The 19,063-nt window shown below is 36.7% G+C and overlaps 1 protein-coding gene across 2 annotated transcripts; it reads right to left on the reverse strand.

Moving 5' to 3' along the window:
• Window positions 1-443: 443 nt before the first annotated feature.
• On the reverse strand, window positions 444-6,853 carry LOC102928452 (olfactory receptor 8K3-like). Of its 2 annotated transcripts, none has more exons than XM_076568659.1 (3): window positions 6,809-6,853; window positions 5,160-5,392; window positions 444-2,944 (listed from the first exon to the last, which is right to left on the reverse strand). In XM_076568659.1, the coding sequence occupies exon 3, from the start codon at window positions 2,919-2,921 to the stop codon at window positions 1,980-1,982; it is 942 nt and encodes a 313-aa protein (XP_076424774.1). In that variant the 5' UTR covers window positions 2,922-2,944; window positions 5,160-5,392; window positions 6,809-6,853; the 3' UTR covers window positions 444-1,979. The 2 variants fall into 2 exon arrangements, with proteins under 2 accessions (XP_076424774.1, XP_076424773.1); XM_076568658.1 differs by having other exon boundaries at window positions 563-2,960.
• Between the last annotated feature and the right edge of the window lie 12,210 nt (window positions 6,854-19,063).

Raw genomic sequence — 19,063 nt, forward strand, 5'->3', positions numbered from 1 at the left:
TATGAAAGAGAGTAAGAAGGGGTAAATGACAGGTTTGGAGTGGGAAAAGAAGGTGGAGATGATGTAATCATATTATAATCTCAAAAATATGTAATCAAAAGAAATATAAAATAAGGAGGTGATATGTTGTGGGATATGGGAGAAGGAGGCAGGGAGGAGATATAGATATGATCATATTTCTTTGTATACACATATGAAATTCTAAAGAATAAAGAAAAAAATAAAACCTATGTGCTTTTAGTATTTCATTAAATAGTTTCTCTAATGTATGTGTCTAAAATGATTTTATTGAATGATTGATCACATACTAAGGAAATATATCAATATGACCATGATGAAAATAAAATACCAAATTATAAACATTAGAAATTGTGTAATAAGTTGTAGTATTATAGAGGAAGTGATGGAATGGATGCTGAGTGTGAAAAAGATGTTACAAGTTTGTACATGAATATTTAATCTACTTCATTTTCTTTAGACATAGCATAGTTCAAAACAAAAGAGTCCATCTGTTAGCTTCATATGGGTTAATTATCAAATAAAAAATAATGCAAAACCCAGTGCAAAGACAGAATGTAGTTTATGGATGAAACAAAACATCAGTCTTAAGATAATCCACATACATACTTATTGAGAGGCATCTTATGAAAGAACTGAATGACAAAACAACTATGAGTTTTAAATAAGAATCACTTGAATTTAGAGAAGTCAAGCAACAATAGTGCTAAAAAGTCAGTAAGAATCTAGTTCAAACTGTTGAAAAATCATGATCTGTCCTAAGGCAGAATGTGAGTACATTAGATAAACATAGTAATGGTGGACCCACTCGTGCACAGACATGCCATGAGTTATTCAAGAACAGATGTTGCTGAATCTCTCAGTTGCTAAATAGCCAAATATTTAGGGTGAACAGTTTTATATATAAAAGAACACTGAGAAAATAGGGGGAACATTTAAATTTATCATGAGGAAGGAGTACTTGAACATTTTTTCATGAATGACTCTAACCATGAGTTGCAATTAACAGTTCTCAGGTCATAATCAAATTTGATCGTAAGATATCCGTATCAATGAATTTTAGCCTAAACCAGAAAGTCTTCATTTACAAAAAGCAGAAACACAGATACGAACACATAATAGAATGAACCCTGCAAATTTCACTGTAATGATAAAAATGCCACACACAGTTCATGACCCCTTTGGTTTCCCCAAGCATCATAGGACTCAGTAACACATATTTGGGATACATTGACCCTCAACCCAATATTACTCTCTACAGACTGTACTCAAGTCCATTATTAAAATTCTTACTTCCCTGTAGATGAATTTCTAAGAAGTCTTATTAAATAAGAAACACAGAGCCAAATCCAGGGGTAATAGCCAAAGAGATCAGAGAAATAGCGAATAGCCATTCATTTACCTTATCTTAACACCACGCTGTAGCTTCCCAAGAGACAGCTTCTTCTTGTCAAACCTGTGTTTTTATTGCCTTCCTGTTCTGCCTTCTCCTTGTCTCTAAGCCCAGCCACATTACTGCCTTGTCACTGCCTGTCTATACAGATCTCCAGGTTGCTATGGTAGGTACTGGGATTAAAGGCATGTGTCACCATGCTTGGCTGTGTTCTTGACCACAAAGAGACTCTGCCTGCTATGTGATCAGATTAAGGGCATGTGCTAACACTGCCTGACTTCTGTTTATGGCTCGCTATGACTTCTGATCTGCAGACAAATTTATTTATTAACATACAAATAAAATATCCCATTTCAGCACAAATAAAATATCACCACTCTTTTCCTTGAGGGAAAGCAAAACCTTTTTTTTCTTTTCTTCCTTAATATACTTATAATAAATAAAGTTGTTTTAGTACTAAGACTCAAGTGGATGATCTATATATTGTGGCTATTTATGTTTGTGGTGAAGAAAACAATGTAGGTTTACATTTAAAGCATATTTTTATGGCTATTATTGTATGCAGCTTTTAAGAAAAAATGTTGGCCATCTTTCTCCAGGTTCTTTCTATGGCATCTTTTACATCTTTATTCCTCAAGCTATAGATTAAGGGATTCAACATTGGGATAACAAGAGTGTAAAATATGGAAGACACTTTATCAGTTTCAAATGATTGACTGGACTTGGGCTGCACATACATGAATATCAAAGTCCCATAGAAGACAGTGACCACAGTCAGGTGGGACCCACAGGTTGAAAAAGCCTTGCGCCTCCCCTCAGGAGATTTCATCCTCAGAATGGCTATGAAGATAAGCAGGTAAGACACAAGTACAACCAGTAGAGAAGAAATCAAATCAAAAGTTGCAAAGAACCTAATTATCAATTCAACCTCAAGTGTGTTTGAACAGAGCAAAGATATCAAGGGGATACAGTCACAGAAGAAATGATTGATGATATTGTGTCCACAGAAGGATAAAGTGAATATCCTTAGGGTGACAACTAGAGACACAAATACACTGTACAGATATGGGATTGCCACCAGCACCCAACATATTCTTTGTGACATGATAGCCATGTAGAGCAGAGGGTTACATATAGCGACATAACGGTCATAGGACATGGCAGACAGTATAAATAGTTCACAAGTAATAAAAAGAAGAAAGAAAGCTAGCTGTGTACCACAAAGATAATAGGAGACTGAACTATGCTCTGTAACAAAATTCAGTAACATTTTGGGTCCCACAGCTGTAGAATATCCAAGGTCAGTGAGAGCCAGATGTCCTAGAAAAAAGTACATGGGTGTTTGCAGCCTGGAGTCCACCTTAGTGAGGATGATGATGCCTACATTGCCCACTGCAGAGATGAGATAGACAATGAGGAGCAACACAAATAGTGGGGTCTGCAGCTCAGGACGGTCAGTGATGCCTTTCAGAATGAATTCAGTCAGCACTGTGAGATTCCCTTTCTCCATGCAGGTGTATTTCAGATTCTGTTCTGGATAGAAAAAATCCTGTAGTCAAAAGATTTGAGACATTGTCACTTTCAAGCCATTTACTAAGTAAATCTCTTCTAGAAATGTTATCTATTGAAAGTTTAATACAGAACACTTTTAAATGAATATACATCTTATTTACATACAGCAAAGTATAAATGATAGAGAGGGCTTTGTTTTTCATATAATGCATCTTCCTAATTAAAATTCATTCAGTGATTCAGATATTTCATTTGCATAAATTTGGAGTTGAAATATTATTGGCAATGAATTGTTTAAAAACTGTCAAAGCTTAAACACACCACACTGTATACAACTTCCAGCCACTAGCAATATCCATTGTTATTTTATAAGAATTTAATAAAAGAAGGAGAATGTGAGGAAGGAAGGAAGGAAGGAAGGAAGGAAGGAAGGAAGGAAGGAAGGAAGGAAGAGAGGAAATCAGAAGAAAGCACAGAAGAAATAAGGGAATGGAAGGAGGAAAGGAGAAAGGATACAAAAGAAAGGAGGAAGAAAGGACGGAAGAAATGAGAGAGATGATAGGTGTAAAAGATGATAGATTGGTGTAATAGGCAGGTATATTAGGTAACATGATGGAGATCCAGATATATATGGTACAAATACATAAAATAATTAAAAAATAAATATTAGACTCTTCAGGGTTAGGTAAGTGGACAGTGAATTATTACCATAATAATATTTTCATATTTTTACACAATCATGAAATAGTGACAATCAATACATCCAATATTACCAAGTATACTACAATTTCAGGCTCTGATTTCATAATGCAAATTATGAAAATTAGTATATTAATCATCATTTCAAAGCACAGGTCTTATAACTACAGCTGTTATACCTTTTAGAACACTTGTAAACATTAGACATACATGAAAATTTAAGATATTACAACAGAGAACAATTGAAACTGTCTTTATGAATAAACAAATAGCAGCTCTATTCATGTAGATATAGTGTACAGCATGCTATGGTATATGTTAAGTATACAACGGATACCTTGCACAAGCTGTACACAGGTACAACTCTGTGCCTATGTTGAAAACAATGAAGTTCTAACCATGTAGGAAAGATAAAGAAAGATGAAAGGATTCTGCCTTTTTTGTGGTATTTAAATATATAGAGGTTTTTGTGTGTGCTTGCATGTAACTGAGAATTATACCTGGGACCTTCACCATGCTAAGCAAGAGCTCTACTATTGGACATCATGATCAGGATTATTTTAGATAAGACCTCACTATGAAGTCCTGGTTTACCTTCTTGCTTCTTCCTTTATAATTACACACGAACTGTTTTTTTAGATCCCATTCCCTATGGTGTGATGCCTTACTCAGGCTTGATGTAGGGGGCAGGGGCTTAGTTCAGCCCCAACATGGTGTGGCAGTCTGTGTTGACTACCCAAGGGAGGCCTTACCCTCTATGAGGAAAGGATGGTGGTGGAATGGAGGTAGGTGGGGAGGAATGAGAGAAGAGGAGGGAGGAAGATCAGGGGTTGGTATGTAAAAGGATAGAAAAACTTTTTTTAAATGAAACATTATATAAAAAAGATTTACACAGTTTTTACTCTTTAGTTCCAGATAAACGTGCTGGGAAGAGCTTTATTTATATGCACATTCTTCTGTAGGAGGACTTAAATTCAGTTGCTATGATAAAGTGATGAATAAATGAGCAAATATTAATTAAGACATAAATATTCAAATTGTCCCAGAGTATTCCCCACTGATCCTCATTGCCTTACTAAAATGAGAGAAGCAGAATTCTATTGTTTTTGCATAGCTTTTCTTATAATATTTATAATTTTAATTCTATTTTAACATTACCTATTTTGTATAAATTTAGTAGAACTTTTACAGTTCCATTGTGCATGTTTATTTGTAATTGAAATATATGTTTTTGAATATAATGAATTTGATTTAATACATTGTTGATGAACCTAGAAAAATGTGTGGTGGACATTTGAAAAGACTGAGGTCATTTGAACTGGTTTTGTGCAATTAAGTCTCATATAAATTTCTTTGGACAAAGTAATAATATATGTTAAAAAATCTATTGGTTGAAATGTTTTATAAGAAATTTCATGGATTTCAACAGTGTTTAATTGTTTTTTTTTTAAAGATTGTAATACTACAGAGTATTGGTTTAAATATTAAGGCAACTCCATGTAGTTAAAAGGGAGGTATATTTTGTGGGGTAACTTACAAGTGAAGGGATAGGTTACAGGGTCTGGGAAAGGTGTAGTGCAGTCCAGTAGTGTTCTCTGGAGAACTCTGCTTGATCTACCTCCAGCGTCTAGAATCCAGGAACCAAGAGAGCCAGCGCATCCAGATCTCGGGTCTTCAGGGGTCCTCTTTCGGCCCTGTCTTGTAGGTGAGACAGTTACTGAAGCCTCAAAGGGTGTGGCACTTTCAGGTCAAAGCTGGAACAGCTACCCACTACAACAGAGAATGAGTGAAATATATCATTTATGTATGTATGTGTGTATATCTGTGTACTTTTCCACAAGAATTTTCTCCAAATACATTACAGCACATTATACAGAGAGGCAAACATACAAACAAATACAAATAGCTCAATGATTTTAGTAACTTTAAAATTAGGCAGTTTATCACAGCTGAAAATAAATGACCTTAGGCTAAGATAATTAATTAGAATACTGATTGTGAACAGCATTGTCAAAAAAAGTTAACAAATGAAAAAAGCACAAATTACAGTAAAAGCTGTAGTGACTAATATTTATGTGTGCACTACATGCAAATAAATGAGATCACACAAGTTTAATATGTAATATATTAATATACATTGTGTATATTAATTAATATAGACTCATATATATGCTTGAATATATCACAGGAAAAATATGCTTATCTCATATGAAATATCATATGTGTGATTGTGGTGACCTGATACTCATTCCTTATATCATTCAAACAACTTTATAATATTAATTATGACAAAATAGATTATATTGTAACATTAAATATCTTTAATACATGTGATTCAGAAATAGCTTACATCTTATGGCTTTTTTGAGGGGAGAATTGTATTCATGAAATATAAAGTATACGATATCATGTATACTTTAATTTGCAATATTACATGAATATGTTCTTATCATGTATACTTTAATTTTCAGTATTAATTTGCATATATTAATTTGCATACAAATGTTCTTATATGGTAAATAAAGAAAATGTATCTCTTATCAACAGTTATTTTTAACCCAATGCTTAGGAACATGTTGTCTTTTTAAGCTTTGTTGGCATTGCAGAGAGACTATTACTTATTACTCTATTTTGCAGAATGCACTCAGATTCCACAGCATAGTCAGTTTGACCATCACCATAAAAGTGGTGCTTAAAAGTAATCTTAGAGTCCAAAAACTTTTCCAATATCTCCTTGTGAGGCAGAAACTCTCTTTGCCTTATAAGAAAATGATAGTAAATTTCTTTTATCTTTACATTAACATGACAAGAAGAGTCTGAGCCATTTAAATACTTAAATATTGGGAAGAAAGTCAAAGTAAAAAAAAATCAGTTTTTCTCTCCAAAATATTAATTTCCATTTACTCAACATTAATTTCCACTTACTTTCGAAATCTGTAGATAAAGTTTTAATTCTACAAAACATACTTTCTAAGCACTAATGTACAACTAAACTCTTAATCTCTATATGCTGGAGCGTAAATATGAAGAAAGAAAGAATTTATGATCCTCAGGCATTATGGTGCAATAGTAATGAGGCACAAATAATGAGGCAGAAAGGAACTCTTAACATTAGATATAAAATCCAGAGCACATGTGACCACTCCCATAGATAATAACAACACAGAGTCTCATCAAACATTCCACCTTTTTAAATTGAATGAAAACTGTCTCCTTTCTTCCATGTATTTCTTAAAATTGTATTCATAGGACAATTTATATATTTTTATTGGACTTCAGATATTCTCCCTGTGGGGTTGCAAGCAACTTGGTGACTATCCCTAAAGCATTTGAATATTTAATGAATTACCTAGAGGTTGTGCACTAATTGACATAGAGAACTTGTGGTTAACTTAAGATTTATTTATTATAGGGACCATTATAAATATTTCTAGGTTTTGTTTTTAAAATGTTGGAATTGGATGGGCAAGATCAATCATGATATAAATCCACTTGCCAGAGAAGCTTGAAGACATGAGTTCAATAGTAAGAAGCCATGATGGAAAGAGAAAATGTACTTTTTTTCCCCAGTAATAAATGCTATGTTTATTGTGGTGGTGGTATGACAGTTGTATACATGTATCCAAGCTCATCAAATTTCAGCCTTACATACCTGTAATCATTTGCATATAGATTATACACATCTAAATAAAGCTACAAAAATCTTTTTTTATTTTATTTTATTTTTTATTTTTGTCTTTTATTTTACAATACTATTCAGTTCTACATAACAGCCACAGATTCCCTTGTTCTCCCCCTTCCTGCCCCTCTCCCCTTCCCCCCAGCCCACTCCCCATTCCCACCACCTCCAGATCAATGCCACCCCAAAGGACTGAGATCGACCTGGTAGACTCAGTCCAGGCAGGTCCAGTCCCCTCCTCCCAGACTGAGCCAAGCGTCCCTCTATATAAGTCCCAGGTTTCAAACAGCTATCTCACCCAGGACCTGGTACCACTGCCTAGATGCCTCCCAAACAGATCAAACCAATCAACTGTCTCACCTTTCAGAGGGCCTGATCCAGCTGGGGGCCCCTCAGCCTTTGGTTCATAGTTCATGTGTTTCCATTTGATTGGCTATTTGTCCCTGTGCTTTATCCAACCTTGGCTTCAACAATTCTTGCTCATATAAACCCTCCTCTTTCTCACTAATTAGACTCCCAGCGCTCCACCTGGGGGCCTAGCCATGGATGTCTACATCCAGATTCCTCAGTCCTTGGATGGGGTTTCTGGCACAACTATTAGGGTGTTTGGCCATCCCATCACCAGAGTAGGTCAGTCCCGGGTGTCTCTCGGCCATTGCCAGCAGTCTTTTGTGGGGGTATCTTTGTGGATCTCTGTGGGCCTCTTTAGCTCTTTGTTTCTTCCTTTTCTCATGTGGTCTTCATTTACCATGGTCTCCGATTCCTTGTTCTTCCTCTCTGTTCTTGATCCAGGTGGGATCTCCCACTCTCTTTCCCTCGACCCTCGCCGTTCATTGCTCCTACTCATGTCCAGGTTGTTCATGTAGATCTCATCCATTTTTCTGTCATTGGGTGATCCCCGTGTTTTCTTGGGGTCCTGTTTTCCAGGTAGCCTCACTGGTGATGTGAGTAGCAGTCCAGTCATCCTTTTTCCACATCTAGTATCCTCCTATGAGTGAGTACATACCATATTTGTCTTTCTGAGTCTGGGTTACCTCACTCAGAATGACTTTTTCTAGATCCATCCATTTGCCTGCAAACCTCATGATGTCATTGTTTTTCTCTGCTGAGTAGTATTCCATTGTGTATATGTGCAATTTATTTATCCATTCTTCAGTTTAAGGGCATCTAGGTTGTTTCCAGGTTTTGGCTATTACAAACAATGCTGATATAAACATAGCTGAGCAAGTGCTCTTGTGGTATGATTGAACATTTCTTGGGTATATGCCCAGGAGTGGTATAGCTGGATCTTGGGGGAGATTGATTCCCAATTTTCTAAGAAAGTGCCATATTGATTTCCAAAGTGGTTGTACAAGCTTGCATTCCCACCAGCAGTGGAGGAGAGTTCCCCGAGTTCCACATCCTCTCCAGCATAAAGTGTCCTCAGTGTTTTTGATCTTAGCCATTCTGACAGGCATAAGGTGGTATCTCAGAGTTGTTTTGATTTGCATTTCCCTGATGATTAGGGATGTTGAGCAATTCCTTAAATGTCTTTCAGCCATTTGAGTTTCCTCTGTTGAGAATTCTCTGTTTAGTTCTATAGCCCATTTCTTTTTTTTTTTTTTTTTTTTTTTTTTTTTTTTTTTTCAATGCAAAAAAGAAAGCCAAGAGATCAGAGCTAATAGCCTTTTCCGCCTGCTGCAGCTAGCCTCTTAAGCCAAGAGACCTCTTGGAAAAGGAGCTACTTCCTGTCTGTTTGCCTTTATATAGACTTTCTATTCTGCCTTCTCATTGGTTGTAAACCCAATCATGCGACTGCCTCGTCACTGCCTGTCTGTACAGACCTCCAGATACACATTGGAGCATGTGTCTCCAATGCTAGCTATATCTTTGAAGACACAGAGATCTACCTAGCTCTGCCTACCAAGTGCTGGGATTAAAGGTGTGTGCCACGACTACCCAGCTCTGCTATGGCTTGCTATTAACTCTGACCTCCAGGCAACTTTATTTATTAACATACAAATAAAATCACATTTCAGTACAAATAAAATATCACCATAGATATGTCAAGGCTTGGTTCTGTCTTTTCATCCCTTATTTCTTCCTTCTTCTATCTTTCAAACACTAGTTAGTCCTATCAGTCCTTCCTGTATTTCTTGAATGGCCCAAACTAAATCTTACTGAATGATTCTCCATTCCAGAACTGCCTTCTGTCAGCCCCATTTCATTTATTCTCATTCTTTGGAAAATAATTCATATATTCAGTCATAATTTACTTGAAGTCCAATGTAAATTAAGATCACATACTATTCACTTCTACATTAGTCAGGATTCTCTAGAGAAACAGAAATGATAGAATATATATGGATATAATATACATATATGGGATTTATTAGAGTGGGTTACAGGTTGTGGTCCAACTATTCCAACAATTTCTATCTCCCAACTAAGAACCCAATAGTTGTTAGTCCAAGAGTTTAGATGTCTCACCTGGTCTTCAGTATATACTGGATTCCTGAAGATATAGACAGTGGTATCCAGGAAGGAATGAACTTGCCTAACAAGAAAGAATATACTTTCTTCTCAGCACCCCATGGAACTTTCTCTAAAATCGACCACATACTTGGCCACAAAGCAAATCTCAACAGATACAAAACAATCAGAATAACCTCCTGTGTTCTATCAGATCACCATGGTTTAAAGCTAGATTTCAACAACAACAAAAACTACAGAAAACCTACAACCTCATGGAAACTGAATAATGCTCAACTGAATCACCAATGGGTTAAGGAAGAAATAAAGAAAGAAATTAAAGACTTCCTAGAGATCAATGAAAATGAAGACACCACATACCCAAACTTATGGGACACTATGAAAGCAGTGCTAAGAGGGAAATTCATAGCACTAAATGCCCACATAAAGAAGTTGGAGAAATCGCACACTAGTGAATTAACAGCACATCTGAAAGCTCTAGAACAAGAAGAAGCAAAGTCTCCCAGGAAGAATAGACGCCAGGAAATTATCAAAGTGAGAGGTGAAATTAATAAATTAGAAACTAAGAGAATAATACAAAAAATTAATGAAACAAAGAGTTGGTTCTTTGAGAAAATCAACAAGATAGACAAGCCCTTATCCAAACTAACCAAAAGACAGAGAGAGAGAATCCAAATCAACAAAATCAGAAATGAAAAGGGGGACATAACAACAGACATCGAGGAAATCCAGAGAATTATAAGGTCATATTTCAAAAACCTCTACTCCACAAAACTGGAAAACCTAAAAGAAATGGACATTTTTCTGGATAGATACCACATACCTAAGTTTAATCAAGACCAGATAAACTATTTAAATAGTCCAATAACCCCTAAGGAAATAGAAACAGTCATTAAAGGTCTCCCAACTATAGCCCATTTCTTAATTGGACTGTTGGTCTTTTTGATGTCTAATTTCTTGAGTTCCTTATATATTCTGGATATCAGTCCTCTGTCAGATGTGGGGTTGGTGAAAATGTACTTTTGTAAATCCTCCTTTGATCTACACACACACACACACACACACACGCACGCACGCACGCACGCACACACACACACACACACATTAATGATAAATAACACTTTAAAACTTCAAGCAATGCCATTATTATCTAAAAGATCTCTTAGGAGAAGCGACATTGACTTTGTATTTGGAAACTGAAATGAGACTATGAAAGATTATAAGGAAAACTGAAGTTTGACAAAAGCATTTTGAATTATAATATGGACAAAAGCCTCTGGGAACCTAATAGACAGATGGGTGTACAAAAAAAAGCAACTTCTCCTACTTATGCTGGTAACAGTTTCTGTGTAGAGTTTTCCTTTTCTTATGTCTTATTGCTCTGTACCTCAAATGATCTTTAATTTTCACAGCTTCAAACAAGCCTCTAGGATCTTCTTAACCTCTCAATTCCTTAATACAGAGATTTTCCTGGAACAAATTACCTGACCTGAGTGACACTCCCTAACTTCAGAGGGATATTCATAACTGTAAATCCAGAACCTGTCTGATGATGCAACCAAGTTCAGTTTCCCATTTGGGATGCTGCCGTGAATCACATTTTTTTTTTCACAGCTTTCTTTTATTGTTTCTTTCTTTGAAAAGAAAATTCCTTGAGCCTTTTCCTTTCAGAAGTTGGAAGCTTTTCTGGATGATACCTTGTCCTGAGAGTACCTGACTCCCTCTACTGCAATGCTGACCAGTGTGGTGGTAATCTAATTGTACTGAATTATTATTTTGATTGTATGTTAATAAATAAAGTTGTCTGGGGGTCAGAGCTATTAGAGCCATAGCAAGAGTGTGGCGGTGGTGGCACACGCCTTTAATCCCATAGATATCTGTGTGTTCAGGGTCAGAGCTATTAGAGCCATAGCAAGAGTGTGGCGGTGGTGGCACACGCCTTTAATCCCATAAGATCTCTGTGTGTTCAGGGATATAGCCAGCATTGGAGACATATGCCTTTAAGACCTAGGGGGCTGTACATTCAGACAGTGACGAGGGAGTCATGTGTTTGGGTTTACAACCAATGAGAAGGCAGAACAACATACTATAAAAAAACGAACCGACAGGAAGTAGGTCTCTTTTCGCGAAGCTGGGACAGCAGGAGGAAGGGTGAGATTTTAGCTCTGACCTCTCGGCTTTCTCCTTTACATTGTTTCTGTGTTTCTTATTTAATAAGACGGTTAGTTACATCTATATCTGGCGCCCAACGTGACAAGAATCCATTAAAAACTGCTTGGCTTGGCGGCAGGTCCGCTTTCACGCAAGGGCGGCAGGTGGCCGGGGGCACGCGGCGGCCGGCAGCAATCGGATTCTTAGTCCGAGCAGCGGCTTCTGAGCCTGGGTCTAGTTCTGCTTGACCTCAGGCTGGACTATCGGTGAGCTTCTTGCTTAAATCCTGCTTGCTTAAAGCCGGTGCTACAAACAACTCAGAGTTGCCCTGCCGAACAGGGCCCTGCCTGTAAAGCCAACGCACATGGTCGGAGCTTAAGGAAGCCAGACCCAAGCCTTGACTCAGCACAAGAGGGAACACGTGGCTGCATTTAAACTTTAGCCAGCTACGCTTTCTTGTTCTCTCTCTCTCTCTCTCTATCTCTCTCTCTCTCTCTCTCTCTCTCTCTTTCTCTTTGGATTTACACCTGGGACACTAGGTGGCTGCTTTGAAAATCCCCTCAGATTTCTACTGTTCTACGCAGATTTGGTAAGTCATAACATATCAGATATTTTAAAGGAAACTATCTAAAAGAGAATTTTTTTCCACATTAAAAAACAAATGGGTTTTATGTGTACATTGGAAGAAAATTGGTTTTTGTTCGAAATTTTAGGCAGTCTGGCAATGGAACAACTATATAATATTAGTATTGGTGGAATTATGCACCTTATCACTATAATAATCCACATTTTAATATTTAAAAAGATAGTCAATTTAAGTGCCAGGATAACAGCTTTAGAAGAACTTGTTAAACCTGTAAAAATTCAGACAGAAGAAATTAACAGTGAAGTTGTTTCAAGTCGGGATCATAAGGTTGCAGAAAGAAAGCCTGTTTTCACACAGTCACCCTTAATTTATCCTGTAACCGTACAGCAGATGCCTGATCAAATGGCTACACAAAATAATTGGGCTCCAATTGAAATGTTGGATTTAAAAAGGTTTAAGGAGGCAATAGTATCTTATGGCATGCATTCCCCATATGTAAAGCAAATGTTAAACTCTTGGTCAACATATAATAGGATAGTACCACAGGACTGGCGGGACCTTGCACAAGGTGTTCTGGAACCCAGCCAGAGACTTCAATTTCTGACTTGGTTTAAGGAGGAGGCTAAAAACATAGAAAAACAATGGAGGGATAAAGGAATACAAGTTTGCCAGGATCAGCTTATGGGCGAAGGCCAATATGCTTCAGCACAAACACAATGTTTATATGATGTCCAAACCCTAATTTTATGTCGAACGGCAGCCTTGAATGCATGGGACAAAGTTGAGGAACCAGGAAAAAAATCTGAGTCATTTACAAAGGTGAAGCAAGGCCCAAAAGAGTCTTTTACAGATTTTTTACAAAGACTGGCTTCAGCAGTAAAGAGAATGGTCTCGGATTCAGAAGCTGGTAAGGCAATAATTGAACTTTGGCCTTTGAGAATGCGAATGCAGCATGCAAAAGAATAATCAGGCCATTAAGGGCAAGATCTGCACCTATGGAAGATTGGATTAGAGAAACAATTAATGTTGAAGCTGATGAGCATGATGATACATGGGTAGGAGAAGTAATTTCAAAAGGCTTGAGGAGTGTTAGATGTTTTGGATGTGGAAAGCAAGGACATTTGAAAAGGGATTGTAGACAGGTCATTCCTAGAAACAATGTTTCTTCAAGGAACAATGGCAACAGAATGCCCCTTCCTTCTGGAGTATGCAGAAGGTGTGGTAAAGGAAAACACTGGACCAACGAATGTAGATCAACAAAGGACAGACAGGGTAATCCTTTGCCTCAGTCTTCGGGAAACTCCCAGAGGGGCCTCAGGCAGGCCCCCAGTGCAAATCCAGTTCAAACCTTTCCTGCAGCCATAGAGGAAATGCCTGCTCTGGAGAGCGATTAAATAACCAAATGCCTATTGGAATAAATCATGCTGGTCAGGATGATGAAACAGAGAGAATAGAAAATTCAGGAGAAAACATAAAGAAAAATTTTTGGCAAACTTCTATTAATGAACAAAGACCAAAATTAACAATAAAAATAAATGGTGTTTTGTTGTCTGGTCTGGTAGACACAGGTGCGGACGTTACCATAATTGCACCAGAATTTTGGCATCCAACTTGGCCTCTTCAGGAGGTAAACGTTCAACTGTTAGGAATTGGAACATTATCTCAGGTGAAACAGAGTGAAAGATGGCTCGAATATATAGGTCCAGAAGGACAGAGAGGAAAATTAAAACCATATGTGGCTAACATAACTATGAACCTGTGGGGTCGAGACTTGTTGCAACAATGGAATACTCAGATTAACATCCCTCCAATCTCAGAAACAAATCATAAACTAGCACATGTTACTGAGAGAAATATTAGAAGATATTGTTCTAATGAGTGGTCACCAGCCATCCATATTATACAAGAACAGGGCACAATAACTGATGATCTTCCAAAACACCAACAGCTCTACGTTTAAAATGGTTAACAGACAAGCCTGTATGGGTCCAGCAATGGCCTTTAACAACAGAGAAACTCCAGGCTTTAGAAGAGCTGGTAGAAGAACAGTTAAATGCTCAGCATATTGAAGAATCAACCAGCCCTTGGAATTCTCCTGTATTTGTTATTAAAAAGAAATGTGGTAAATGGAGAATGGTAACAGACCTTAGAGCAATTAACAAAGTAATTCAGCCAATGGGCTCTCTACAATCTGGGATGCCTTTGCCTACTCTGTTACCAAAAGGATGGCCTCTCATAGTTATTGATTTAAAAGACTGTTTCTTTTCAATACCCTTACAAGAAAAAGACAGAGAAAGATTTGCTTTTACAGTGCCTACTTATAATAATTCTCAATCGGTTAAAAGATTTCAATGGAGGGTCCTTCCTCAGGGAATGTTGAATAGCCCAACTCTGTGCCAATATTTTGTACAACAGCCATTGGAAGTGATACGTAAAAAATTTCCTAAATCTATAATTTATCATTATATGGATGATATTTTACTAGCTGACTCAAATGCAGATACTTTAGAAATAATATTTGAAGAAGTAAAGAAAATTTTGCCTTGCTGGGGATTACAAATTGCTCCTGAAAAGATACAAAGAGGAGATTCTATTAATTATTTAGGATATAAAATAGAGCTACAAAAAATTAGACCCCAAAAGGTGCAAATTCGGAGAGATAGACTACAGACTCTTAATGACTTTCAAAGACTATTTGGAGATATTTCTCATCTACGAACTATTGTTGGGGTAAAAAATGATGAACTGACTAATTTGTTCAGAACCTTAGAAGGTGACAAGGACTTAAATAGTCCAAGAGAATTATCACCTGAAGCTGAGAAAGAATTGGCCTTGGTAGAAAAGAAAGTGCATGAAGGACACGTGGATCGTATTGATCCAAAGCTGGATTGAATTTTGGTTATTTTACCTTCTAGGCATTCTCCTACTGGAATATTAATGCAGAGGGAAGATATTATATTGGAATGGATATTTTTACCAAATAAACCAAATAAAAAATTAAAAACTTATGTGGAAAAAAATCTCTGACTTGATTTACAAAGGAAAACTGAGACTTCGTCAATTAGCAGGCATAGACCCAGCAGAAACTGTCGTACCATTAACTAAGGAGGACATTGAAAAATTATGGACAGAAAGTGAACCTTGGCAAAGAGCTTGCAGTAATTTTTTGGGAGAAATTAACAGCAAATATCCCAAAAGCCATAGAATTGATCTTATAAAGAGAGCTGACTGGATCTTGCCTCGAATTGTACGGCAAAAACCCATATCTGGAGTTCGTACATTTTATACAGATGCCAACAAAGAAGGAAAGGCAGGTTACAAATCAGAAAATTTAAGTAAAGTGGTTCAAAGTCCGTATAATTCAGTTCAAAAATCAGAATTGTATGCTATTCTCTTGGTATTAATGGATTTTTCAGAACCTCTCAACATAGTAACTGACTCTCAGTATGCTGAAAGAGTGGTGTTACATATTGAGACTGCAGAATTTATCCCTGATGCTTTAGAATTAACTTCACTATTTATTCAATTACAAGATACAATCAGGGAAAAGGAATCATCCTTTATATATAACTCACATTCGATCCCATACTGGTCTGCCAGGCCCTCTAGCACAAGGCAATGAAGAGATTGATAAATTATTGATAGGAAATGTGCTGGAGGCCTCAGAATTTCATAAAAAACATCACGTCAATAGTAAAGGTTTAAAAAAGGATTTTTCCATAACCTGGCAACAAGCCAAAGAAGTAGTAAAGAAATGTCCTACTTGTTCCTTCTACAATCAGACGCCATTACCAGCAGGATGTAACCCAAAGGGTACTCAGAGAAATGAGATCTGGCAGATGGACGTGTTTCACTTTGCAGAATTTGGAAAATTGAAATATGTACACCACACTATCGATACTTATTCAGGATTTCAATGGGCAACTGCTTTGAGTTCTGAAAAAGCTGATTCTGCAATCACTCATTTGCTAGAAGTTATGGCCATTATGGGTATACCTGCACAAATCAAAACTGACAATGCTCCATCATATGTCTCTGTTAAAATGAAACAGTGTTTTGCTTATTACAATATAAAGCATATTACAGGCATACCACATAATCCTACAGGTCAAGCAGTTATAGAAAGATCAAACAGAACTCTAAAGGATATGCTAAATAAACAGAAATGGGTAACAAAACCCCCCAGAAATAGACTGCATAACGCTCTTCTAACTTTGAATTTTCTGAATGCCAATGAGAAAGGAACAACAGCTGCAGAGAGACATTGGATAATAGAAAAAACTACAGAATTAAATCAGCCTATATACTTTAAGGATGTGCTGACCTCAGAATGGAAACCAGGGTATGTATTACATTGGGGACGAGGTTTTGCTTTTGTTTCTACAGGAGAAGTTAAGCTGTGGGTACCATCAAAATTGATAAAGGTTCGATTTGAACAAGAGAGACCTCTTAATTGAGGAGGTGATAGTTCATCAACCAGCATGAACATCCAATTTAAACTAACTTGTATCAATAACACATGCCTTTTCATTTAATCAGATAATAACTTGTCAAAAGGAAACATCCCCAAAATTAGTCTTGGGGAAAGGTTTTTGTTTTTGTCTTGTAGGAGAATGAAGGTTAAGGAATCTGAAGAACACTGGACAAATGAGACAACTGAAGAAAAGGGACAAATCATCTATCCCAAGAAACAGAATGAAACGGTGTATGGGTATATATTATCTAAAAAATTTTATGTCTTCCTAAATGTTTGTTTCTGCTTTTCTCTAAAGATTTAACACTATTGGTTTTCTAATAGTCCCAGTTCAATTAAAATTTAAAGCTGACTTTGGAGTTGGAGAATGGCTCTCTCCTTCTTTAAACTCAAGCATGTTGTTAAAAGGAAAATGCAAACTCCCTGTATCATGCCAGAATAAGAGCCATCTTCTGCTATGGTACAGGACAAAAGCAAAATTAATTAAGGGACTATTATATTACTAATCTCAACTCTTTGATTCTATTCTGATTCTTTAAACTTTTCTCAAAGTATAAATTTTATATCAAAATTTACAAGATTAATATATATATATACATTTTAAACTTTGTTAAGATATGAATGGTCACATAGAGTACTAACTAATTCTAGAAACAAGGCTAGCTGCATATATATGTTTTTGTGTTCGAGTCTCTTATCATTTTTCTGCAGGAAATCACGGCCAGGCCTAACATCAACTGAAGTCTCCAGAAAGAAGATGGGGCCCCACAACAACAACAATTCCACGTGGACAATAATAATATCATTAAGCTGACAAACATAATCCACAGATCAGCTTTGAACTACAAGGTGCTCAGAGCAATTTTGAGATGACTAGCTGAGATGATCCAGTCTCAAAGACTACTTGAATAAGGACTTGAGATAAACCCTGAACTTTGGCATTATACACAGACTGGATAATGAAGGATATAGTTACCTCTCCTAGAATTTGACAATTAACCTAAAATTTTTCTTTCAGGATAAAGAAAACTTTGCCCATACCCAGCAGGAAGCAATTTTAAGAATACGATGCCCACATTCCCAAAGAGGTGGTGTGGGGCGGGTGGTTTTTTGGTCTTTTTAATGGGTTTTGGGTCTGGGATAATTTTCAGTATTTAGGGGGGTTGGTTACAAGTTATTGTCAAGGGTTAGGAAAAAGGCTAAGCAAAGGAGATTAGATTTAAGGTTCTTGTTTAAAAAAAAAAAGAAAAAGAAAGAAAGAAAAGAAAAAGACAATTACTAGTTTTAAATACTTTACATTGGATTGAATTGTTTTATATTGTATACAAATTTGAAACTGATATTGTTAGAAAATGCTATATGTATATTTCTAATTGTATTTATTCCTTCCATTTAACAATGTAATGCAAATTTCTGATCCTTGAATGTTATTATTATCAACTATTAGGATATAAAGAAATGAAAGCTAGTAGTTAGACATTATCATAGAACTTGTAGTCATATTAGATATGTTTTAAAAATTGAGCAGAGATGTTTTAGACAGGTCATCTTCAAACCCTTCAGAGATCTACAGAATATGGCATTTAAAATGTTTTAATAACTTAGAAAATTTTTCTTTTTTGAGACATGTCGGCTCCTGGCAGTACCAATCTACTTTAGAGAAAATATGGGCATTGAAGAAACTGCATATGGAGTCAACTTTCATTCTGGCAAAAGTTAAGCCACTGGACAACAAAATATCCTCGAATCAACAGGACAAAATGGACAGACAGATCACGAAACAAGGGACTACTGATTCTTGCCAAAACAAGTGTGGTTATGGCTTTATCAAAAGGCATCTTCTGAGGCCAGGACAATATGGCCCCATCCCTGAAGTGGCCTTCGCATCCGGAAAAGGTACGGTGCCCTTTTCTTCGAAGGCAGCTTAACAGGCAGAGGGCCGATGGATTCTGTTGTACAATGGAACAGCAGCTGAAAGCTCATGCCTCTCAAAAGTAGACTGGCATTTAATAGAGGGATGTGGAGAAGAAGGGGATGCTGAGATGAAGCCATATATACACAGCCAAGAAGAATGGACAG

This window comes from Peromyscus maniculatus, chromosome 4 (assembly GCF_049852395.1).
Source record: "Peromyscus maniculatus bairdii isolate BWxNUB_F1_BW_parent chromosome 4, HU_Pman_BW_mat_3.1, whole genome shotgun sequence".
Classification (NCBI taxonomy): domain Eukaryota; kingdom Metazoa; phylum Chordata; class Mammalia; order Rodentia; family Cricetidae; genus Peromyscus; species Peromyscus maniculatus.